We start from the raw sequence: 23,703 nt of genomic DNA, 5'->3' as shown, positions 1-23,703 counted from the left end.
GTTGAGTGGTACTAGGCTGGGCTTGCTGGAGTGAACTAAAAAGTGGTGAGGAGATGGGTCCAAAGGAATCGAACCCTGGGCCTGCGACAGCTTCACTGTTGAGTCTTCGCCGTAATGCCACTATACCAACCCATTTCCCCACCAGCTTCGTCCAGTCAACAGATCCTGCCAAAAGGCGGAGCGTTGTGGTTGGGCGGTTTTATTGTGGGAGCTCTGTCCACCACTGAAAAAGAACAACAAGACCAATCCAGTCACGCTTGCTTCTCCTGCTCTTCTTCGCCGAGCAGCCACTTGCCCAGCGTTCTGGACAGCGTCGCCCGATTCAGCGGCTGTCGTACCACCAGACAAGATAACAGAAGAAGCGTTAGATCGAGCACCTACAACCGGACATGTGCGAGTCAGAGCAGAACCTTAGAGAGGAAGTCGTCCATGCCCTGGCGCGCGCACTTCTGCTGGTACTCAGTCGTGGCGGATGCGGTGAGCGCGAGGATGGGGATGTGGGGCGTCGCAGCTCCCGCGTCTCCCGACTGTTGCTCGCCAATCTGGCGCTCCAGCTTTCGTATCCTCGCCGTCGCCTTGAACCCATCCATCACTGGCATCGACCCCCAAGTGAGTGTGAATGTCTTGAGTGCGGTGTGTGCGGTGTGTGTGGTACCTGGCATCTGACAGTCCATCAGTACGAGGTCGATGTGGTTGGCTCTCCTTTCCTTCTCGTGGTTGCTCTCGTCGCTGCCGTTCTCTTTTTCTGAGGCCGGTTCGCCGGCGTCGGTCTTGCGGTCCGGCCCGTCGGCGTGCTCGCGAATGCCGGCATCGTAGTGTCGCTCGACGGCGTTGACCGCTTCCAGGCCGTTGGCCGCTACGATCGCCTCGCAGCCGAGCGAATTGAGCATGCGCACGCCCACCTTCTGGTTGACTTGGTTGTCCTCCACCAGCAGCACCCGCTTGCCCTTCAGCCCCGAGCTCTTCCGGTCCTCCGGCGTCGCCGTCGTCGCCTGCTGCTTCTTGCCGCCGTTTTCTTTCGTCTCCGCTTTCGGCTTCGCTCTTTTGTTGTCGGCGTCGGCGAGCTTTTCCTTCGTCTTTTCTGCTTCTACTTCTTGTCGGCTCGACTCGCTGCGGTGGTTGGGCTGGCCCAGCTCCTGGCGCGTCTGGGCGCCGACGGCTTCGCACTGCTTCGAGAGCGCCAGTGACGAGTCGCGGCTGCGGGGGAGCGTGGACGCGACGCCCGCTGCCGCGGCGGCGCCAAAGTGTGCCAGGTGCGACGCGAGCGGCAGTCGCAGGGTGAGGACGAACAGGGAGCCCTCGCCCACGCGGCTCTGGCATTCGATCTTGCCGCCCATGGCCTCGGCGAGCCGCTTGCTGATGGCCAGCCCGAGGCCGCTTCCGCCGTACTCGCGCCTCAGCGACGTGTCGCCCTGCGAAAAGCCCTGTGTCATCGTGCGCGCGAACACTCGCCCAAGTCAGTCCAGCGCAGCGCGCGGGCACAACTGGCATGTGGCGACGTACGAGGAAGATCTGTCTCATACACTCCTCGCTCATGCCGATTCCTGTGGATCATCAGAAACGTCAGTCAGGCCATCGCACGACACGCACGACACACGAGGCGTGCCTGTGTCGGAGATTCGAATCACAACGAATTCCGCGTTGGCACTATCCTCATGAGCCTCCAGACGCACGCTGCCGTTGTGTGCGGTGAACTTGAAGGCGTTGGAGAGGAGGTTGTAGATGATCTGCCGGGTGCGGCGCGGGTCGCCCATTCGAAGCGAATTGGCGATGTCGATCTTTTTCTCGAAGTGAAGCTGCTTGATGCTTTTCGACGATGCCATCACCATCTGGCAAACCTGATGACGGAGACGAGACGGAGAGCATTAGACGCCAAAAACTACGGTCATCATCATCATGATCAGCAGCATTAGGCGCACCTGTTCGATCTGTTCGACGATATCAAAGGGCAGTCGCTCGAGGCGAATCTGATCGGTGTCGAGCGTCTGGAAGTCGAGAATGTCGTTGATGACAGTGCACAGGTGGTCGCTGCAGTCGGCGATCAGGGTCACCGCCTCGCGCAGCTTGTGGCTCCGGCGCACTTTGGTAGTGTGCACCATGTCCTCCACCGTCGATAATATGCCGTGCATGGGCGTACGCAGCTCTGCACACACGAAGCCGCGTGCTCGCAGCATTAGAGTTGTGCACACACACGACACGCACGACACACAGGTACCATGGCTCACGTTGGCGAGGAATCGCTCTTTGACTTTGATGGCGTGCTTGAGGTTCTTGTTGGCGCGCCTGGCCTCGTCGAGCGCGGTCTCCATCCGGTCGAGTGCATAGGCGCGCACGTACTCGTAGCCCGCGCACGACAGGCCCACGCACGTGATGAATGCCAGATTGACCACAAAATTCCTGCGCATTCCAGACGCGACACCGCGAGTGTCAACAACGACAATCACCATCATCAAGCAAGCTTGAACAGAAGAGGGGAGAGAGCTGATGATGGTAGTGGGTGGGCGCACGCAGGTGCGTCGACGACGATCGGGGGCATGGGGATGAACTGGCGGGCATAGAAGAGGAGCATCTGGAGGACGAACGAGCAGCCGAGCGACAGCGTGCCGGGCGTCGCGCCCAGCCCAAAGAACACCTGCAGCGGCAGCACAAGGAACCTGCACATTTTTTATTAATTAAAAAATAAATCTTGCTATTTTATTTCATTTTATATTGATTTATCAAAAAGCTGAAGAAAGTTAATGCAAAAAAATGATTGATCTATCAGTCACACGAGAAAAGAAAAATGAATAAAAGTAAATGAGAATAAATAAATAAATATTTTAAAGGGTGGTGTGCCATTTTTCGGTGCCGAGGTGAGGACGGTAGAGGCCAAAGTAGAAAGCGTGGGCGTAGATGTAGGCCACCCAGAGGCCCATGACCCGGTGCAGCGGTGCTTGCTTGGCCAGCATGATGAGCAGGATCGCGGCAACGAGCGAGTTGAGCACCAGCATGGAGAAATGGCGCAGATGATGCATGTGTAGAAGATTGCTGAGGTGGTAGTTCGCCACCTGAAGCGAGTGGTACTGCAGCTGATACGGATGCAGGAGGTGGACTTGTTCGCTGCTCTCTTCCTCATCCTCCACGTCCGCGCCGAAGAGGGCCTCCGTGATCAACCAGAAGATGCCGAGAAAGAAGAAGTGAATGAGAAGGACGGCGAAGAGGGTGCGCCGGCGTTCCTCCTGCGCGTGGCAGTGCCGACCATCGGCGATCCACCGCCCCACCCGCAGCACGGCCTCCATATCGCGGTGGCTCCACCGAAAGTGAAGAATGAAAAGATGAAAAATAAAAACGGTTTGCTCCCTTCGAGATGAACGAAAAGATGAAAATGAGGAGAGAGGAGCAAGTCCCACGCAGTGTGCGGCGAGAGGGACACGACCTATCCGTGGCCGTGCAGCTTCCGCTAAAGAATTGAGCAAAGAAAGAAACGCGAGCGTTGGCATAAAATTGATGGAAAGAGAGGCGCACAAGTAAAACGGCCATCGAGACACGATCACGACACCGGAGAAGGATTGCAGTGAGCCTTATGACATCGTCAGCCCGCGGCGATCCACCTGCACAGCGTGAAGCCTCGGCCGACCGCCTTGGGGGCGTCGGTATGATGATGGTGTACCGGCGGTGAGAGCCAGCGGAGGCGGATCTCCTCCGCAACTGGAAGACCATGCATCCGCCTCCGCTGGCTTCTCGCTGCGAGTGTGCTCCTCCAGTTTGCGGATCTCTTCCGTGGCAGTAAAGCCGTCCATGACTGCGCAATGCACGCGATGAGTTGATGTCGGGTGGCATGCCAAGTGAACACGCACACGCACGCACACGCACGCACACGGATCACAGATTCTACTGCGTACTGGGCATTTGGCAGTCCATGAGCACGAGGTCGATGCGATCTTCGGGGTCTGCGGCGCCGAGGCAGTCGTAGTGTCGCTTCATAGCGCTCAGCGCTTCGGCCCCGTTTACAGCCACCACCGGCTGGCACCCGAGGGCGCGCAGCATGCGCACGCCCACCTTTTGGTTGACGATGTTGTCCTCCGCCAGCAGTATCCGCCTGCCCTCGAGCCGGTCTCTCGGCCCTTCTTGACTTTGCTGTTCTCCCAGCTCCTTCGCTTCATTCTTTTTGGCTTCGCTTTCGTGCTCTTCGGGCTGGCTCGAGGTGGCCGCGTGTGGTGCTGACCGTGGGCTGGCCAGCGCTGCCGTGCCCTCGCGCGGCCACTCGACCAGCGCCGCCCGAAGGTTCAACGCTGCGGGCTTTTTGGGCTGGTCATCATCACGGGGGAGTCGCACGAACGCAGTGAACGTGGAGCCGCAGCCCAGTCTGCTCGAGCATTCGATGTCGCCGTGCATGGCCGCCACGAGTCGTTTGCTGATGGCCAGGCCCAGGCCGTTCCCACCGTACTTGCGCCGTAGCGAGGCGTCGCCCTGCGAGAATCCCTGCACAAGCCGGTGGCGGTCATGTGAGCATGTTTGCCCGATCCAACCGTAGAGAGCGAGAGCTGGATACCGTGAACAGGCTCGGCATCAGCGAGTCAGCGATGCCAATGCCCGTGTCGGACACTTGCAGGACAACAAGGTCGTCGTCATCGTTGTTGTCGGTCTTGTCGCCGATGCCGCTGCCTTCGCTGTTTTTGCCCTCTTGGGCAGAGTCGTGCACGGATATGCGCACGGTGCCGCCTTCGGGCGTAAATTTGAGGGCGTTGGCCGCGAGGTTATAGAGGACTTGGCGCAGACGGCGGGCGTCGCCTATTCGTGCGTTATACTTCACGTCGATCTCCTTCTCGAATGCAATATTCTTTTCCTTGGCTTGCGGCGCCAGCACGTTGTATACCTGGTCGACGAGAAAGAGATCCGCGTGAGTGTTCCAGCTCACGCTCAAGCCTGAAAGCGACAGTGGCAGTAGACAGGGTCGAGTGTGGGATACCTGCAGTACTTCGTCGGTGAGGGAGAGGCTGGAGACGTTGAGCGCGGGCTGATCGCGCATGAGCATCTCAAAGTCGAGAATGTCGGTGATGAGCGAGTACAGGTGGTCCGCGCAGTCGGAGATGATGCCGAGGGCATCGCTCAGCTTTGCGTTGCTGGTGATCCGGGTGTCCTCGCGGAGCTCGTGAATCATCGCCAGGATGCCGTGCAGAGGCGTCCTCAGTTCTGATCGCCGTGTAGTGTAGTGTAGTGTAGTGTAGTGTAGTGTAGTGTAGTGTAGTGTAGTGTAGTGTAGTGTAGTGTAGTGGTATGAGCAGCAATCCCAAATGCAGTAAGCTCACTGCGAGGAGGTAAGGTGCACTTTACCGTGACTCGTGTTGGCGAGGAAGCGCTCCTTGGCCTTGTCCGCCTCTCGGAGCCTAGAGTTGATGCAGTCCTTTTCATGGAGTGCCTCCAGCAGGGCATCTTCGGCGTGCGTGCGAGCGCACTCGTAGCCAACACAGGAGAGGCCCACGTAGGTGGCGAAACATAGATTGGCCCACAGCCGCCTGGACAAGTGATCGAGACAGTCGAGTGATGCGCGGTCAGACCTAACATCGACAAACGCGCAAGCTCACACAACCGCGTGCGGGGAGAGTGCACCCCTCGGCTTCGAAGAAGAGGTCGTTGACGAAAGGCTCGCAGGACATGAGCTCCATCATATACTTCAGGTTGGCGTGCAGCAGCACGTGCAGCGCTATGGTTGCCGACAGAGCCAGCGAGCCGGCGCGGCTCCCCAGCACGAAGAACACTTGCATGGGGATGATCAGCAACCTGGTGCGTCCATTGTTTATTAAACAAATAAACAATATATTTTGTTAGTATATAAATAAATATCTATATATAGGGCGAGAGATGGTATTAACAATAAGAAGTACCATTTATCGAGACCTAGGATGGGTCGGCACACGCAGGCCCAGCAGGCGGTGGATAGCACGAAGGCGGCCCAGAGCGTGATGATGGTGGTGGCGGAGAAGCCCCGCCGTAGCATGAGCAACAGACTGCCCGAGACGAGGGCGTTGGTCACGACGATGGGCAGGTCGTTCATGCGGCCCAGCGGGTGGGCCAGCACGATCCACACCCAGTTGAGCCCGAAGAAGTAGAGCAATATCGCGGCCAGGAGAAGCAGGCGGCCCTCCGCCATCGCCTCCCTGGGGCTGACCGCCCCATCGGTGCTGGGCGGCAGAAAGAAGGTCAGCGCGCTCAACTGCAACCCCCCTCTTCTGTCCATCTTCTTCTTCTTTTAGGGTCAGCTCTGGTTTTGCCTCCTGGGAGGCCGTGTTGCAGGGTGCACTTTTCTCTTCTCTTTTCTTTTTTCGTTTCCTTTCTTTTCCCAAGGAATGTGGGGTGTGCATTCCGCAGGCGTGTCCATTGCGCCATCAATCGCGCACTGGGCTGATTCATCAATGGACGCCAGGGGCAAGGAGGCAGAGCAAGACGTAAACTTGAAGATAGAGAAGGGGTTTTGGGATGGACGGACAACTTGTGGCACAACGACTCAGTGCTGCCGCCATCACGCTTCTCTGCGTGACAATGTTGCTGCTGGCAGGAACGGCGCAGGCCAATCAGGTACAGGCTCGTGTAGAGCTCACCCCCCCTGCATTCATCCGTAGTTAATTCCACCTCCATGGACAGTGCTTCATGCAACCGGATGGCACCATGCCGGTGGCAGGAACGTGCACCGGACCTGAGCAGCGCACGGCAGTTAAGAGAAACAGCATTGAGCGGGTGAACTTCAACTGCAGCCTGAGTGAAGTTCCTTACTTCGCCGACGGCAACAGCTCAGGCCCCATACTCGTACCCTTCCTTATCCATTCCCGGCTTTCTTCGCTCCTTGCTCAAGGTCTGCGTTGGTTGTAGTGCGGGCAGTGCGTGCCGGGCACTGCGGGGGCTGACGATTCACGGCGGCTGTGTGGCGTCAACGAATACTGCACCGACGACGCTCGGTGCAGAGCACTACGTTTATCACCTTTCTTCGCTAAGGCCTGCCCCTACGACGGAGGTAGATAAGATCTGAGACGGCTGGGGGCTGTGGTAGTTCGTTTCAGTTGACAGTTTGTCTGCGCGGTAATAGGAGCCATGTGCGGCGCTGGTCTGTCGTGTATCCAGCATGTGTGCGTCATATGCGAGGAGGGAGTGTACGACCCATCAGACGGAAAGATGTGCTACAATGGCCAGTGGTACGCACTCTCGGGGCACTAGAGTCAGATGACTGCACTCACAACCGCATCTCCAGGACGTACTCGGAGTGGGATACCATGAGCTCAGATCCGCAGGCAGTGTTCTTGTTGGTGATCATGATCCTCTTTTTCGTGTCCATAACTAGGCCTCTATTCGGTACAACAACGATCCTCTTCCGCCCCCACCCCAACTCGCACGTCTCTTACACTCTTGCGTGCAGTGCGGAAGGGAGCGTGGAAGAAGGGCTACCTGTTCAAGTTGCTGAGAAAGAACAAGAAGACGAAGAAGCTGGGCAAGTGGTTGGACAATCAGACAGAGATGGCCCTGAACAAACTCTTCCGCCGCCCCGACCGAGAGGACACTCGGCGAAGGAGAAGTGGGAGCATCCAACTCTCGCAAAAGGACGTCGTGCCTCGACCCGCCCTGGCAGAGTACGCCCGCCGAATCGTTCACACCTTCGCTTTCGTTCTTTGGGCTGAGCAGCGACCCTTCCTTCTCCAGGCCGGACATGACGGAGAGCTCCGCAGAAGACGTAACTGATGCGGTGACGGAGAGGAGCAGCGAAGAGGATGACAACGGAACGGAGATGGTGGACATGGCCGACGCGGCAAGCGTGGAGAAGAACGAAGCGACAGCTGAGCAAGAGAAGGTCGTGGGAGGTGGCAAAGCCCAGCAGGAGCGCAAACCACGACAGAACAGGGGACCAGGCAAGGTGATACCCACGCTCACACGAACGCGCGAGTTCGGCTTCCGCACCACCAAAACGGAATGGGAGGAGAAAGAAAGGGGTGCCCCCGCCTGATTTTACCAATTTCGTTCCGTAAAGAAAGAGAAGATCGCGAAGAAGACTGGGCTGTTTTGATTTTTTTGTATTTATGCACCTCCCTGGGAGTAAGGGCAGTAGGGGAACCTCCTTGCTTGAGTCTTGAGAGCGCAGTTTAGATCTCCTCCTCCTCCTCACCACCGTCACCGGCGGCCTCCTTCTCAGCCTTAGCCTTGACCCTCTTCCTCTTGTTACGGCCAGGACGACCGCCGCCGAAGGGCGAGTTGATGGCGAAGTCGACGTGCTTCTGGCTGTCGGTACGGACGATGAACGAGGGCACGTTGACGATCTGCTTGCCGACGCGGATGTGACGCTGGCGGATGAGGACGCGGGCGTGGTGGATGGACTTGGCCAGACCAATCTTGAAGACCTGGGTCTGGAGGCGACGCTCGAGGAAATCGTTGATCTTGAGGGCCAGCACGTAATCGAGCTTGTTCTTGCTCTCCTCCATGACGCCCATGCGGTGGAGGCGACGGAGCATAGCGGAACCTTCGAAGATGCGCTTGGGGTGCTTCTCGGGGAGGGTCAGCAGCTTACGCGCGTTCTTCCTCACCTTCGAGAGGGCGTAGTGGACACGCCACACCTCCCTCTTGTTCTTGAGGCCGAACTCGCCGATGAGCTTGAGCTCATGATCGAGACGCTCCTTCTCGAAGGGGCGACGAGGAGTCTTAACAGTCTTACCGTCTGCGTGACACCACAACCATAATCAGCCATTTGATTAATTGAATGAAACGGCAATGCGTGACGCCACTACGCCACGGCACGGCACAAGAGTCCTACTAGGACCGAGAAAAAGGTGCAGCGGAACGGGGTGCAAGGTCTCAGCGGGATCACATACAGTTTCTGATCGACATGACCGTCCAGCAGTGGTTCCCTGGCCGAGGATGGACGATACACCAGAAGAGAGAGGGAGGAAAAGAAAGAAGAAAGAAAAATCCTGCCAGCCCTCGCCACCTTCCTGCTCGCCCGTCGGACCTTTCACCGGACCTTTGAATTTGACTGGTCGGTTTCGGCGAGAATCAAAAGCACCGAAATAACCGGGCAGCGTCGTAGCTCGTTCGGAATGAAGGAATTTGTGCGTCCTGGGTGGACGGCAACAACCGAGGGACCTCGTGTTGGCTCGCAGAGGCCTGCGACTTCGTGGCTGTGTGGATTGGATTTGGCGAACACACACGAGAACGGCGGGAGTCAGAGAGCGAATCAAAGGACATAACTCGCGCCTTCGTTTCCACTCTCCTGGTTCTGAATGAAGACGTACAAGTTCAAGGTAAGGAGGGGAGTTTGTTGATTTTATGAATGGATATTGGGGGCGGGAACATGGTGTTTGTAAGGCATTGCCTCGTTGTTCACTTCATTCGTGCAGGGCGAATGGAGGGGCAAGAGTGCCGGCGGTTGTTTGAATCACTCCACCTGGCGATTCAACCCCCAGATCTTCTTGACGGTGAGGAGCAAGATCAACCTCACAATCAAATTGACCCAGGAAATTGATGAAGACTTGAACCACATTGGCTTCTACGTGGCCAAGAGCGACGGTACCCTCACCCTCACCCTCGCGTCGGCTAAAGCCCGAACCGCTTCTCACGTGCCACGTGAAACGTCCATTCATTTTTTGTAGGGAGCGGGCGACGACAGCTCAATCTGTCACGCGACCAGTTAATTGCCAAGGCCCCCTTTGAGGACTGCAAAACTGGTACGTTGGCAAACTTGTGCTCATTCATTTCTTTGCGCGCCCTGCTTCCTTCATCTCATCTCCTTGCGCCCGCAGTTGCCTTTGATGTTACCCTCGAGGCCTCGCCTGTGCAATACATCGTTATTCCATGCACATTTTTTCCGAAGCACGAGTGCAAGGTACCGATCTTCCACTCTCCCACCTTCTCCATCTTCAAAATTTCCGCGCGTTCTGTCTCCTCTCTTTTCATCTCAATTTCAAGTCCCAATCTCCATTTTCTACCCGGCGAAAATGTTGCTTCTTGTTTTTCATTAATGCTAATCCATCGTTTGTGATCCGTCCACAGTTCACAATGACCTTCACCACCGAAGGGGCGGACGCCCTCACCCTGGAGCCTTTGTCGCCCAGCAAGGAGTGGAAGCACGTATTGATTGAGGTACGGTGGAGGTCAAGGAGGAGGAAGAGAGAGAGAGAAAGAGAGTAAATGGGCCACACGAAACTAAGACGGAGACACACCTCGGAGAAGACACTGCTGATGAGATGAAGCCGATGGCGGCAATCACGGAGAAACTTATGGAATGGACCCAGCATGGACTGCCGTATGGACGACAGAAGAAGGCCTTGAGAGGTGGAGAGAACATGATCCTCGTGACCGCGATGGAACGAGGACGGAGTTACAACTGGACTGGATGGCCGGAAGAAACGGATGGAGAAAGGAGGAGTGGCGGTGGTGGGCTGAACATGAAGGTAGACCATGCATGCTGAACGTCGGCTCTCTTCCGCACGCGTGCAGGGCGACTGGAACGGCAAGTCCGCTGGAGGCTGCAAAAACCACGCAACCTGCCCCAACAACCCGCAATTCTTGCTCCAAGTGACGAGCCCCACCAACACCCACCTGCTGCTCACCCAAACTGAACGCACCGACTTCGACCACATCGGCTTCTATATTGCCAAGACCTGTACGCCTCTTTCTCTTCTCTTCTTACTGTGGAATTGTCTAGTGATTGCTCTGTGTGCTCAATGCGACTCGGGCCACCTCCATTGCAGCGTCCGCATCCGTCAAGATGCCCAAGATCAGTACTAGCGACATCATCGCCAAATCCGAGTTCGCCAGCACCAGAGAGGGTAAGCCCGGCTTGCTGTGTCGGCGGTCTGCCCTTTTGGTGATGTGTGCACTCATCCCCCGACTCTCCCTGCAGCTCACTGGAACGGCGTCTTGAAGCCCGACAGCATGTTTGTGGTCATTCCGTGCACGTTCGATCCCAACTGGGAGAGCAAGTTCTCTCTCACCATTCTCACCGACCAAGCGATCAAAATCAAGAAGCTGCAGGAGGTCAAGGATCTCACGCTCGAGGTACCAACGACAGTCTTTTCGCGTTATTGGGGGCTCCGCCCGTGGATCTGACTCTTGGTGCTTGCCTCAGGGTGATTGGAAGGGAGACACTGCGGGTGGTTGCATCAACCACTGGACATGGAGGAACAACCCCCAGTTCATGTTGACGGTGAAGAAGGACCTGACCGCCACGGTCACCCTCAAGCAAGGTGACTCAGATGCGATGCCCTCCGCGGGCTTCTACGTGACCAAGAGCAGTGGTACGCTGGAGGGTCCCTGTGTGCCTATTTACCTCTTTATTTATTTGAATGCAGTAACTAAACCTCATTTTCGTCATCAATTTGGCGACGACAGGCAAGAAGATTTTGATCATGAAGCCCGAGGACCTGCTCGGCAAGGGCGCCTTCGAGAAGAAGAAGACGATCTCGGCGGATATTGAGCTCAAGGCGTCGGAGCTGCCCTACGCCATCATTCCGTGCACCTTCTATCCCGACACGGAGAACTCCTTTTCCGTGTCGGTGACCCCCAGCACCTCACCATCCGATCTCAGGCTCCGGGCCTGCGCCGATGACTGGAGGAAGGCCGTCGCCAGCGTAAGCCAACGCCTCACGCCCCCCGCGCTCTGCACATCGTTCTTCTTCTCACCACACCACTCCACTCCAATCCGCTCAATCTCTCCCGATGTCACACAGGGCCAATGGGTGAAGGGTAAGACGGCTGGTGGTTGCCGAAACTACAAGAGCTGGCTCAGCAACCCGCAGTTCTTCATGCGCCTGCGAGCGAGGAGCGAAGTGGTCATCATCCTCTGCCAGCAGCAGGGCACGGAGAACCTGGACAACTCGATTGGATTTTACATCATACAGACCAAGGGTACGCACCGATCACCCAATTTGGCTCTGCTTTTCATCGTCGTCGTCATCATCATCGTGAATGAGCTCACGGTTTTGTTCTTGTTGCTGCTTTCCCGTGTAGACGTTGGCGTCGTCAACAACGCGAGGAAGGAGGACATCGTGCAGAAGTCTATCTTCCGCAAAGACGAAGAGGGTACGACCACACCGGCCCTTTCCTATCACGTACACGCGGCTCACCTTTCTTCCCCCCCCTCTCCCCCTCAGTCACGATCGAGGCCACGATGGAGGCGGGGAACTACAACATCGTGCCCTGCCTGTTCGATGCCAACCTGGAGGGCAACTTCTCCCTGGTCGTCTACGCGTCGTCGGACTTTGAGCTGGTGAGCACTTCCCCGATTACTGCGGTGACACACACACACCACACCACACCACTTCTCGAGAGATATCTTACTGACTACTCGCACGCGGCCGCTTCCACAGTCGTCCTTCGACACCAGCAGCACAGTCAAGATGTCAGCGCCTCCCGTCGACTCCACCCTGGTGACCGGCGGAGGCTCGGAGATTCAGCACATGCGACACAAGTTGCTTCAGGTGACCCTCCCCCACCCCCCCATCTGGTTCCACGATTGGGTTCTCCGTTTCTTCAGTACCTGACCGTTATTGTTCTTATTGTTTAATTATTATTTCTTGACGCACAGGAAAAGGAGAAGGAGAAGGACAAGTTCCACTCGTCGGACGAGGTAATCGCGACCATGCCGGCCGAGCTCGAGAGCGCGACCACCCCGAACGGAACCGAGATCCAGGTACGCCCCATCAACCAACCAAAACTCTTGCGAGGATTGGAATGCCCGACTCGAGTGCTCATTCCCCCATTCTCGTAGCCCTCTCCGCGACAACAGGAGGGCGAGAACAACGTCGGCCCAAAGGAAAAGAAAGAGAAGCGAGACAAAAAGAAGACGAAGAAGACGAAGGAGAAGGGAAAGGGTCTGAAGGCAAGCAAAGCGGGCTCGCCTCCGGTGCCGGTGGCGCAGGCTCTCTCGTCTTCATCATCCACGGTACACACAGCCTACTGCCGTCCCTCGCTTTCCCTCTCTATCGTCTCAGGCAGCTACAGACCGGCTGAACTGGCTCACCAACCCACATCATTGTTGTGTCGTCATCTTCGATCGCACACAAACAGGACGTGATACTTCCGGGCGACGGGGAGCGGCAACATTTCCCATGGGAAGTCGATTTCGATGAGATTGAAATTCTTGAAAAAATCGGTCAGGGAGGCTTCGGCGTGGTGTACAAGGTACTTACTTCGCTACCTATCTTCGTCACAACGTTTGGCCATCGTGTGATGTGATTCCTCTTTGTGTGTGTTTGGCATGTCTGACTCTCTTTTGGTTGTTTTGCGTTCACAGGGGCTGTGGCGCGGCACGACTGTGGCCGTGAAAAAGCTGATTCAGGAAGAGATGGACGACAGTTCCTACCAGGAATTCCTCAAGGAGATTGAAACGATGAGGTACTCTCCTTTACTACTGTTACTCTGAAGCTTGCTTCTCTCGTTGTGCTGATGTTGTGTTGTGTTGACGGTCACGCTAACCCTCTTCCCACTCTTCCAGCAAACTGCGGCACCCACAGATCGTCCTGTTCCTCGGCGCGTGTTTGACTCCGCCCCACATCTGCATCTTGACCGAGTTTTTGGAGCGCGGCAACCTGGCGGAGGTGCTCCGAGACCGCAAGCTGCCCTGGCGCACCAAGGTGTCCATGGCCTGCTACGCCGCTCAGGGCATGAACTACCTGCACCAGTCCAAGCCCAAGGTGGTGCACAGGGACCTCAAATCCCTCAACCTACTCGTCGACGAGAACTACCACGTCAAGGTGCCACAACACGCACACACGACACACGCACACGCACACGACGCACGACACGCACACGACACAACTAACCCATATTCTTTAACCAGGTGGCCGATTTTGGTCTGTCCAAGGTGTCGGTGACCGGCAACACGCTGAACTCGAAGGTGGGTTCGCTCAACTGGTGTGCGCCAGAGATCTTGCTTCAGTCGATGCCCTACACGGATAAGGCCGACGTGTACTCCTTCGGCATGGTGCTGTGGGAGCTGCTCACCCACGAAGCCCCGTTCGCCGGCATGCACCCCCTCCAAATCGTGCGGGCAATCGATCAGGTACACCTTGCTCCTCTCCACCTCTGAGCTGCATTCACTCCACCGCACACGCACACGCACACGACCGCACACGCTAAACACGCGTTTCTTCTTGGAATGCAGGGCAAGCTCCCCGACATTCCTGCAAACTGCCCCTCGGCCGACTATGCCAAGCTGATCGAGGACTGCTGGGAGAAGGACCCCGACAGCAGACCCGGCTTCGACCACATCCTCGTGCGACTGGAGAAGATCAAGAAGGAGGCCATCGAGGCCGACAAGTCGGGTTGATGCTGGTGAGACCCTTCTCTTGTCCCCCCCTCCTCTATCCTCCTCCTCCTCTTCCTCTTTTTCACCGGCTTCTGCTCGAGCCCGCCACGTCTTTGCAAGTCTGGCGTGCCCTCTCTGCAGCGAGCTCTCTTCTTATACTTCTCTTTCTTCTTCTTCCATGTATCAAATACGGATGCTCTCTACACCCAAACCCCAACAAACAACAAATAATCATTATAACAACCACTTCCCTGCTTCACACCACTTGGCTCGCCCAACGTCCTCTCCGCCCACCATTTACACCTATCCTCACCTTCCTCTCCCTCTTGGCGTAAGATCGCCATCATCATGACAGCTGGTGCTCGCTATGGGGTAATTCTGGTTTATTGCCGAACCGCGTCTTGCTCGCGACGTTAGCGCCGAACTCGCCGAGAAGTAGAAGAGAGAGCTTGCTACATACATGCGTCGAGGAGCCAAGAGAGTTGTTCTACGTCACCACCAAGAGCTTCGATTCACCACCACTACTACACCAACCTCTTCGCAGCTTTTCTTTTCTTCCTTTCGAACCGCCAGCACCTGCGTTAAACTCAGCGCATCACGTTTGCATCTTGCACGCACAGCCACAGCATCTTCCCCGCATCTCCACAACAGCAGCACATCAGCGCTCATCACCAGACCCCACGCCAGACGATTTAGTAGCACAAGCACCGACATGTCGACCGCCAAATCACTTCATGAACTCACTGCCGAGGACAACCAGGGCCAGACCTTCGACTTCTCTCAATTGAAGGGCAAGGTGAGCACCGATCGCAGCGGGGCATGAAGATCAAATTCATCATCACATTTACTGATTCATCATTTTATGCGACTGTCGTGGCAGGTGGTGCTCATCGTGAATGTGGCCTCCAAGTGCGGCTTCACGCCTCAGTACAAGGAGCTGCAGGCCCTCTATGAGAAGTACAAGGACCAAGGTACGCCTTTTGCAGATTGAAATCTTCGCTCTGGCTTAGCTCCGTCTTCGCGCAGGCCTTGAGATTGTGGGCTTCCCCTGCAACCAGTTCGGCAGCCAGGAACCCGGCTCCGACGCCGAGATCCAGGAGTTCTGCCAGGTTCGCCATTTGCCCCTGTGCTTGTGTGCGTGTGCGTGTGCGTGTGCGTGCGTGTGCGTGTGCGTCTGTAAGCTCACGCTTAATGGTCAACAGAAGAACTATGGCGTCAGCTTCCCGATCATGAAGAAGATTCACGTCAACGGTGACGAAGTCCACCCGGTGTACGCCTTCCTCAAGAGCAGCAAGTCGGGCCTCCTCGGACTCAGTCGCATCAAGTGGAACTTCGAGGTGCGTCTGCGGCCCTTCGCCTCCTTCTTCGCCTCTGAACAGTGAACAAGTGAATCTCACCCTGGCGCCACCCACACAATACAGAAATTTCTGGTTGACTCTGAGGGCGTTGTGGAGGAGAGGTATTCGTCGCTCACCAAGCCTGAGTCACTCGAATCAACCATCGAGAAGCTGCTTCACAAGTAAGCAGGAGATCGGACACTTCAGTCTTTCCTGTGCCACAGCCAACAACAACACAGCTTTCCCTCAGGCCCTTCGCCTTCTTTTTCTTCTCACCTGGGCACAGGCACGATTGCCACCAACATCATTGGAACTATCATGATGTGAGTGAATATCACTTTACTGGTTACACAATGTTGAATTCCCACCACTACACTCTTCTGCTCTTCTGTCTTGCTCGCAACGGCCATCAAGAGATGGGGAAGAGAGTTGTCCTTCAAGGCCACCTATTGGATGAGGAGGTCCACAAACTCATCATACTTGAGGTTGCCCTCAGCATCAACTTCACACGCCTTCAGCAGCGAATCAATCTGGACAACACACCCAAGCCACCACGTCAACACCTTCACCACCATCACGTCGAAGAAGAAGAGAGTGTGAACCTCTTCGCTGGAGAGGGGCTCGCCAAGGCTGCCGAGGAGCACGCGCAGGTCGGCCTCGGAGAGCTTGCCGTGCCGGTGTTGTCAAGGAGGCGGAAGGCCTGTCGCATGTCCTTCTCGAGCTCCTGGGGGCGGCGGAGCTTCTTCCTGTAGAGGCCCTTGAACTTGTTGAAGTCCACGGGACCCTCCCCTACGCATCGCCACCATATTTCATGATATTGGTCCCAGCGTCGTGTTGATTGTAGGGGGGGGGGGATATGAAAGATATCGACATACCAGCTTCGGCGATGATCTGGTCCAGCTCCCTCTCGAGAGGCGCCTTTCCTGTAGGTTGGGAAGAAGCAAGTAGCAAGGTATGGTTTTAGGGACCTGGCGCCGCTGAAGAAGGTGAAGGGGTGAATGGACATGTACCGAGGGCGCGGATCACGGTTCCGATGTCATCGGCGGCGATCAAGCCGGTGTGGTCAGTGTCGAAGCAGTTGAAGGCTTCCTTGATCTCCTCTTCCGACGTGGCCATCTTTTCTGTTTGCTCGGGATTGCAGTAAAGAAGACTGTGTCGAGCGTGAAGGTGAACCCCCTTGGTTCGTCCACAGGTCAACCGCCTTTGCTGAAGGTTGGGTTTTTGTCACACATTTCCTTTTTAAGGGCCGACCGCACACGCCGACCTGCGGGGCGCATTCCTAAGGTGGAATGTTAGACTGTGCAGGCCAGAGCTTGAGATGGAGAAGAAGAGATCGATGTCGAAGACAACCGAGACGACCGTAGCGGCCAGGCAGTTTTGCCGGGCGTTTCTTCCCGCCAATAGCCATATTTCCTTGCTAAGTTGAGCCAATCGCTGTTGCTCCCTTTCAGCCGCCGGAAAGCTGGCCGAGCGGGCGAGAGCCCGCTATCGCCCTAGTGAGTGTTGAAGGAGGTCACCGTGGTGCCACCCAGGGTATCCACGCAGACTACCAGCTATATAAGTGACCTCAACCTCACTGTTGTTTTTATCTCCACACTCAACCAACAACACCTGTCAGCTTCCCATCATGAAGACCTTCATCTTCACCGTAGTGGCGCTCCTCTTCGTCATCAACGCCGCCCAGGCCACCCTCTTCTTCTGCCAGGACAGCACCTACGACCCGGTCCAGCCGGCCTTTGCCAACTCGGCCAGGTTCAACGCCGAGAGGGCCATCTTCAAGGAGTTCAGGGACTACTTCGCGCAGATCACCGCCCACCTCGACCTGGGCAACACCACCGTCGAGGCCAGCGTGCTCAACCAGCTCAACGCCAAGCTCACCCAGAAGGGCTTTGACAACACCGTGCAGAGCTTCACCATCACTCGCTCCAACGGCGACATCACCATCGACACCCAGCTCGGCGTCAACCCTGACATCGACAACCATGGCGGCCGCTACTCGCTCGGCAAGGTACATTCCAATACATTCCATCTCTCGATCTCTACATTCGTGTGTTCGGATGGTCCAACGTGCTGACTTGATGGGGTTGTGCGTTGGCAGCCGATGTGGTGCCGCGACTTCCAGACGCTGGTGTTCGACTACACCTACGTCACCCGCACCGGTCTGCAGTACCGGTTCTGGTCGCAGGCCGTGCAGACCTCCGTTCTGGAGCAGTGGTTCTCCTTCAGGTGGAACATCCCCGTCCAGTAAAACTACGAACATTCTCAAGTTTATGTCCGACCCAGTCGTCACGCCCGTTCGGGCCATTAAAAAACTGTAACCTCCGGTCCTGTTGCACGCAACATCTTACTCGCACTCTAGCAATTAGCGTGAAAAGAAAATGTTTGCATTTCATTAAGGGAAACAAGTACAACAACAATTGGGAAAGAGGAAGAGAGGTGGCTGGCGTTCCGCACTTCAGAGGAACAGCAATGTGTGCAGCCGGAATAATAAGAAAATGGTGTGTTCGTGGCACGTCGTGGTTCGGACCATGACGCGCTGGCTTCAGGGCTTGATGGGATCGCCGCCAAAGATGATCTTCCACTTCTCGCTCAGGCTCACGCAGTGCGATAGCGGAGTGAGGCAGGTGAGCTCCCTGTGCAGGGCCGACCCACCTTCGGTGGCAGTCGCCGGCACCTTCGCCTCCCTCTGACTCAGCGGCACGCGCTGGTGCTGGTGCTTCTGCTCACCGTCACACGAAACACGCATTAGTGAGTCGTGTAGTGTGCGGGTGCGGCGATTCGTGCGTGTCGTGGGTGGGTCGTGTGCGGGGAATTACCATGTGAACAGGCCAGACCTGATCGTTGGCGTTGAGGAAGGCGTAGCCGCCGCACGACGACGACTGCCGCTTGCCAAACGGTACGCTCGCACTGGCGCTGCGCTGGGTCCCGGTGGCGGGCTGAGACGGCTCCTGGCCCAGCAGCATCTCGCGGGCGTTGGCCAGCACGCGCTTGGGTCCGTCCAGCGCGTCGTGCTTGCACTGCAGCCAGATGAAGCCGTAGTTGGGGTCGGCGTTGATGCACATCTGCTCGAGGTCGTGCACGTCGGCCGCGGCGGCGCCCTTCTCGATGAGCTCCAGCCGCAGGTACTCGACAAACGAGTCGCCGTACTGCGGGGTGAACTGTATGGCGAACTGCAGGAAGCGCCGGGCGTCGACCGGGTTGCCCCGGCGCAGCGCGATGCGGGCGCCCTCGCACCACACCTCGCCCGACTTGGGCACCTCCTGCAGCGCCTCCTTAAACACCCGCAGCTGCGCCGGCTCATCCCTGCGCAGCCAGTGCAGGTGGATGAGCACGGCCCACAGCCGACCGGTGCCGGTGTGGATCCGCAGGGCCTCCTCGGCCTGCACGATGGCCTGCGCGATGTTGTTGGCGCGGATCTCGAGCAGCACACTCTCGAGGAAGACGCGCCACTCGTGCTTGGTCTCCTTGCGGGCCTTGCGGAGGATGAGCCGCGCGGCCTCGGTGTGGCCATCGTACTCCTCGAGGCGCGAGCACTCGAGCAGCACCGCGGCGCGCATCTTGCGCGGGGCGGCCCCGAGCGCGCGCTGCAGCAGCTTGCGCGCGGCCTTGGTGTTGCCTACGCTCAGCTCGGTCCTCGCGCCTGCACACACGACACGAGTGGTGAGTGTCGTGTTGTGTGTCGTGTCGTGTGCGGTGTGGATGGTCGATGACGTACCGCCGAGCCAAACCTTCCAGATGAGGTTCTGCGGGCAGGAATAGGCGCTGCGGACGTACTCGCGCCGGCAGCGCTGGAGGTTGCCGGCCCTCTCTTCCACCTGCGCGTGCTCAAAGTGGATCTTCCACACCAGCTCCTATAATGAATCACCCGAGACGCAAAACACGACACGACACGACACACACCGCGCGCACGTTAGTCTCCACCTCAACCAAGACCGAACGCGCATTTGGCGGTCCGAACCTTGGGCACGCAGGCCAGAGCGCGCTTAACGGTGTTGCGGAGGGCGGTGAGATCGCCCGAGAGCTGCTCGTAGGCGAGGCGCTCCTGGACGCGCAGGGCCGAGAACCAGAGCGGGCCGTAGCGCGGGTTCTCCTCGAGCCCCTTCTCGACCAGCACCGACGCGCGGCGGTGGTGTTCGTGGCGCTCCTCCAGGCGGAAGGCCTCGTTGAAGATCGGCCCATACCAGGGCACATGCCGGATCAGGTACTGCACAAAAAAAAATGATGATGTCATCATTCCATTCATTCCATCAAAAATGCATGAGCCAGGCAGGGAGGTACCTTGAAGACCTCGCGGGCGACGTGGAGGTTGCCGGCGCGGGCCTCGAGGAGGCCGCCCTCGAGCACGGTCTTCCAGGTGCGCTCGACGGACTCGGCCTTGAGGCGCGACATGAGCGAGCGCGCGCCGGGCAGGTTGCCGATGCGCTCCTCGTGCTTGAGCGCCTTCACCAGCAGACTCTCGCTGTACGGGCAGTGCGTGAGGCCCTCCAGCAGTATATCCTGCGTGTTCACCACAGCCCCATCATCAGCTCACCGCGCGCGCGCGCACACACACACACACACACATCGCACACAACACGAAACGCGACACGACACACGATGAAGTGGGATCGTACTCGGCACTTGGTGAGACGGCCGCACTCCTCCTCGAGCTTGGCGTATTCGAGCCAGCCCTGGCTGGCCGAGGGCTGGAGTTGGACCACCTTGGCGTACCACTTGCGGGCCTGCGACGCGGCGTTCTCCCGCTTGAGGAAGTCGGCCAGCTCCAGGCACACGCGCCAGTGGAGCGACGACGGCAGCGTCGACATCTGCTCCACCGCGTAGTCCCTCGCGCCCTCCACTCCCGACTCCTGCGCGTTCAGCCCCATCAGCACATATCGTATGCGCGTGTGTCGTGCTGTGTCGTGTGGTGTCGTGTTGTGTCGTGTTGTGTCGTGTGCGGTACCTTCTCCTTGCGCTTGAACTGGCGGAGGAAGTTCTTGAAGGCGGCCTTGACCTGGGGGCTCTCGTGCGGGCCGCAGTAGCCGTCGCTGTCGGACCCGCTCTGGTCGTACTCGCCGTCGCTGTACGACTCCCGGCGCTCGTAGACCTCCTGCACGGGCTGCTGCGCCTGGGACTGTTGCTGGTACTGCTGCGGCTGATGAGGCTGGTACTGCGGCTGCTGGGCGTGGTGGATCGCAAAGTGCTGCTGGTGGTGGTAGTCGGGTGTGGGCAGCAGAGGCGACTCCTGGCGGTACACCGGGACCTGCTGCTGGGCCTGAGCCTGAATCTGGGCCTGGTGGTACTGCTGCTGCTGTTGCTGCTGTTGCTGCCTCAACGCCGCCTGGTGCTGCAGCTGCAGCTGCTGCTGTTGATGATGAAAGTACTGCTGCTGTTGATGGTGAAAGGCCGCCGAGGCCTGGGGGAGCGGCAGCACAGTCGTAGCGGGTCCGTAGTTGGCCGTCGCGGCCGGGGGCGGCGAGGGGGTGCGACGCTCGCGCAGGGGCTCGGCCCGGGGGTAGTGCTGGGGCTGGGGCTGCTGGTTGAGGGCCGACGTGTACTTGGCCGGGGGCACGGGGGCGAAGGGGAGAGCGGCGGCTCCCTGGGTCTGCTGCATGAACTCGTTGAGGAAGGAGAACGAGAAGTAGGAGAAGCTGGAGAAGGGCGGGGGCGGGAGGGAGTTGTTCTTCTTGAGCAGGGACGAGGGCGGCGCGGAGAAGAGCGAGAAATCATTCTCATCGGCGGTGTTCATCGACGAAGATGACGCGCAGGATGCGACAATGGGATCCGAGGTCGATGCGGAAGACGAGTAGGGCTTGGTCCGATCGGCGGTCATCATCGGGTCGAACCCAGCGCCAGAGGAGAAGTAGGAGGGGAACGTGGGACGGTTGCTGCCCACCACCTTGCTCGCTCCATTCAGATTGCTCACCACCGGGATGTTCTCGGCGTCGGCCATCAGATCGTAGCCTTGCCACGCGTGCTGCGGCACCGCGAGATGCGTTGCCATCTTTTTCTTTTGCTCTCGAGCGACAGCGAGTTGCGCTTGCGTCGAGGGGCCGTGTGATGAAGAGAAAGGTGAGGTAGAGAGGTCTGTTTGCCAGCCCACGCCTCCGCTGCGCGCCACGAACACCAACGCTCGCCGGCCTCCGTTTTGGCGCCAACGCCCAACCGCTAAGGATTGTGCCAACGGTCGCTTTTTTGTCGACTGTGTGCGGTGGTGTTGTGCGTTGTGTGTTGTGTGCGGTGACAAAAGAAGATAGAGCGCGACGGTTGTATTTGACACACTTAGAAGAGAGGACAAGCGGAAAGAGAAGTGGGAAGAAAGAGAGAGAAGAGGGTTTACAAGTAGAGACCTTCGGGCACACCCTCATTCTTACGGTAGAGGACCTTCTCCTTGGCCTTCTTGAAGTCGTCGTGGGTCACCTTCATGCGACGCTCGCGAAGAGCAAGAAGACCGGCCTCCGTGCAGATGGCCTTGATGTCGGCGCCGGAGAGGTCGTCCTTGGCGTGGATGAACTCTTCGAGGTTGACGTCCTCGGCGAGGGTCATCTTGCTGGTGTGGATCCTGAAGATCATCCGCTTGGTCTTGATGTCGGGCAGCGGGAACTCGATCTTACGATCGATACGGCCGGGACGGATCAGCGCGGGGTCGAGCGTCTGAATCCTGTTGGTGGCCATGATGACCTACATGAAGAAGAAAAAGACGATGACGACGACATTGAGACTTCGTGTAAGTGAACTGCACTGGCTGCAAGACTCGGCTGTGATTGACTTACCTTGACATCGCCGCGTGAGTCGAAGCCGTCGAGCTGGTTGAGGAGCTCAAGCATGGTACGCTGAATCTCCCGCTCACCGCCGGAGGTGGCGTCGTATCTCTTGGTACCGATGGCGTCGATCTCGTCGATGAACACGATGGAGGGCGAGTGCTCCTCGGCCACCCTGAACAGCTCGCGCACCAGCTTGGGACCGTCACCGAGGTACTTCTGGATGAGCTCGGAACCGACCACGCGGAGGAAGGTGGCTGACGTGGAGTTGGCGACGGCCTTGGCGAGCAGCGTCTTGCCGGTGCCGGGCTCGCCGTAGAGGATGACGCCCTTGGGCGGGTTGATACCGATCTCCTCGTAGAGCTCGGGATGGGTGAGCGGCAGCTCGACGGCCTCCTTTATCTCCTGAATCTGGGACTCCAGACCACCGATGTCGGCGTAGCTCTCGAGAGGAGCCTTGTCGACCTTCATCACGCTCACGAGCGGGTCCACCTCGTCCGAGAGGATACCCACGACAGACAGCGCCTGCATACAAGCAAGAAAGAATGAATGATAAGCCAAAGACGGCAGCAAAAGGCGATGAATCCTTCATCTTGAATTGATGTGGCATAAATGTGGCATAGCATTGCGGAAAGAGCAAAGATCACAGTGGCAGCCAAAGAAAGAAGCAAAATCGAGCTCAAGTGACACTGGATCTGAACGCATCTAGATCTGCAGGAGTGCAGGGAGGCTGGGTTGCGTACCTTGTTGTGAAGAAGCACAGAGCAACCGGGCTCGAGCAGATCCTTGTCAACAAAGGACATGATGGTGACGTAGTACTCGGGGCCGACCGACGATCCGACGATGGCGTGGTTCTCGTCGATCCTCTCTTCGAGCGTGCCCACGCCCATGGGCGAACCACGCAGCTCATCGACCTTCGTGCGCTCCTCCTGCGCCTTCTCCTCCTGTGGCTTCAACACCTCCTGGTTCTGTACAAATTCTTCCTCCATCAAGAGCCAATCCTTGATTCGCTCGAGCTTCAGCAAGCGCAGGCGACATTTCGTGTGTGGAGTGACTGCAAGAGCGTGGTCAGCCAATCTGATCTGATGCCACTGAGATGCGACTGATCTTAAGTAGCGTACCAACTGGGATCCTGGTAGCAAGGTCGCCTGCTCCCTTGCGCAACTTCTTCTTGCTGCCGGCAGGGGGCGTGTAGGGCTCGAATGGCTTCTTCTCCTTCTTTTCTTCAGGCTTCTTGTCGTCCTTCCTCTGGCCACCGGGGGCACCACCCTGCGATTGCTGCTGACCCATGATGATTTGCTCTTGCTCTCTCGATTCTGGTGGTCTCCTTCGTTTATCTTCTGCAATCTAATCCTTGGTCTGC

General features: G+C 57.7%; 8 protein-coding genes and 1 pseudogene across 8 annotated transcripts; 4 read left to right on the top strand and 5 right to left on the bottom strand.

The window, feature by feature from the left end:
• Positions 1-251: 251 nt before the first annotated feature.
• On the bottom strand, positions 252-6,217 carry ACA1_365800 (ATPase/histidine kinase/DNA gyrase B/HSP90 domain containing protein; the record flags this gene model as incomplete). Its single annotated transcript, XM_004335954.1, has 17 exons — positions 252-329; positions 411-592; positions 656-1,424; positions 1,504-1,544; positions 1,649-1,838; positions 1,920-2,143; positions 2,216-2,397; positions 2,508-2,632; positions 2,904-3,288; positions 3,539-3,590; positions 3,650-3,781; positions 3,882-4,461; positions 4,532-4,855; positions 4,949-5,128; positions 5,309-5,495; positions 5,590-5,760; positions 5,865-6,217. The coding sequence occupies 17 exons, from the start codon at positions 6,215-6,217 to the stop codon at positions 252-254; spliced, it is 4,155 nt and encodes a 1,384-aa protein (XP_004336002.1).
• Positions 6,218-7,146: 929 nt separating this feature from the next.
• Positions 7,147-7,969, top strand: ACA1_365790 (uncharacterized protein; the record flags this gene model as incomplete). Its single annotated transcript, XM_004335953.1, has 4 exons — positions 7,147-7,166; positions 7,223-7,323; positions 7,388-7,598; positions 7,651-7,969. 4 exons carry the CDS (start codon positions 7,147-7,149, stop codon positions 7,967-7,969), a joined length of 651 nt encoding a protein of 216 aa, XP_004336001.1.
• Positions 7,970-8,105: 136 nt separating this feature from the next.
• On the bottom strand, positions 8,106-8,672 carry ACA1_365780 (ribosomal protein S4, putative; the record flags this gene model as incomplete). Its single annotated transcript, XM_004335952.1, has 1 exon — positions 8,106-8,672. A coding segment is annotated over one exon (567 nt), but the record flags the coding sequence as incomplete, so codon positions are not given.
• A 564-nt stretch (positions 8,673-9,236) lies between these two features.
• Positions 9,237-14,284, top strand: ACA1_365770 (annotated as a pseudogene).
• Positions 14,285-14,975: 691 nt separating this feature from the next.
• On the top strand, positions 14,976-15,786 carry ACA1_365760 (glutathione peroxidase Hyr1, putative; the record flags this gene model as incomplete). Its single annotated transcript, XM_004335951.1, has 5 exons — positions 14,976-15,059; positions 15,144-15,234; positions 15,290-15,372; positions 15,466-15,600; positions 15,685-15,786. The coding sequence occupies 5 exons, from the start codon at positions 14,976-14,978 to the stop codon at positions 15,784-15,786; spliced, it is 495 nt and encodes a 164-aa protein (XP_004335999.1).
• A 260-nt stretch (positions 15,787-16,046) lies between these two features.
• Positions 16,047-16,716, bottom strand: ACA1_365750 (EF hand domain containing protein; the record flags this gene model as incomplete). Its single annotated transcript, XM_004335950.1, is given in 4 exon segments — positions 16,047-16,230; positions 16,245-16,389; positions 16,476-16,523; positions 16,611-16,716. 4 exon segments carry the CDS (start codon positions 16,714-16,716, stop codon positions 16,047-16,049), a joined length of 483 nt encoding a protein of 160 aa, XP_004335998.1.
• A 511-nt stretch (positions 16,717-17,227) lies between these two features.
• ACA1_365740 (uncharacterized protein) lies at positions 17,228-17,848 on the top strand (the record flags this gene model as incomplete). Its single annotated transcript, XM_004335949.1, has 2 exons — positions 17,228-17,608; positions 17,699-17,848. 2 exons carry the CDS (start codon positions 17,228-17,230, stop codon positions 17,846-17,848), a joined length of 531 nt encoding a protein of 176 aa, XP_004335997.1.
• Positions 17,849-18,142: 294 nt separating this feature from the next.
• On the bottom strand, positions 18,143-21,583 carry ACA1_365730 (tetratricopeptide repeat domain containing protein; the record flags this gene model as incomplete). The annotated part of the gene is made up of 7 exons (XM_004335948.1): positions 18,143-18,319; positions 18,417-19,240; positions 19,316-19,451; positions 19,559-19,804; positions 19,879-20,097; positions 20,214-20,447; positions 20,543-21,583. The coding sequence occupies 7 exons, from the start codon at positions 21,581-21,583 to the stop codon at positions 18,143-18,145; spliced, it is 2,877 nt and encodes a 958-aa protein (XP_004335996.1).
• A 332-nt stretch (positions 21,584-21,915) lies between these two features.
• On the bottom strand, positions 21,916-23,630 carry ACA1_365720 (26S proteasome AAAATPase subunit RPT2a, putative; the record flags this gene model as incomplete). The annotated part of the gene is made up of 4 exons (XM_004335947.1): positions 21,916-22,260; positions 22,353-22,865; positions 23,084-23,394; positions 23,462-23,630. The coding sequence occupies 4 exons, from the start codon at positions 23,628-23,630 to the stop codon at positions 21,916-21,918; spliced, it is 1,338 nt and encodes a 445-aa protein (XP_004335995.1).
• Between the last annotated feature and the right edge of the window lie 73 nt (positions 23,631-23,703).

The sequence above is a fragment of the Acanthamoeba castellanii genome (assembly GCF_000313135.1).
Source record: "Acanthamoeba castellanii str. Neff unplaced genomic scaffold scf7180000084641, whole genome shotgun sequence".
Taxonomy (NCBI): domain Eukaryota; phylum Discosea; order Longamoebia; family Acanthamoebidae; genus Acanthamoeba; species Acanthamoeba castellanii.
The sequence above is the reverse complement of the archived record's forward strand: the minus strand, read 5'-3'. Positions and strand labels throughout refer to the sequence as shown.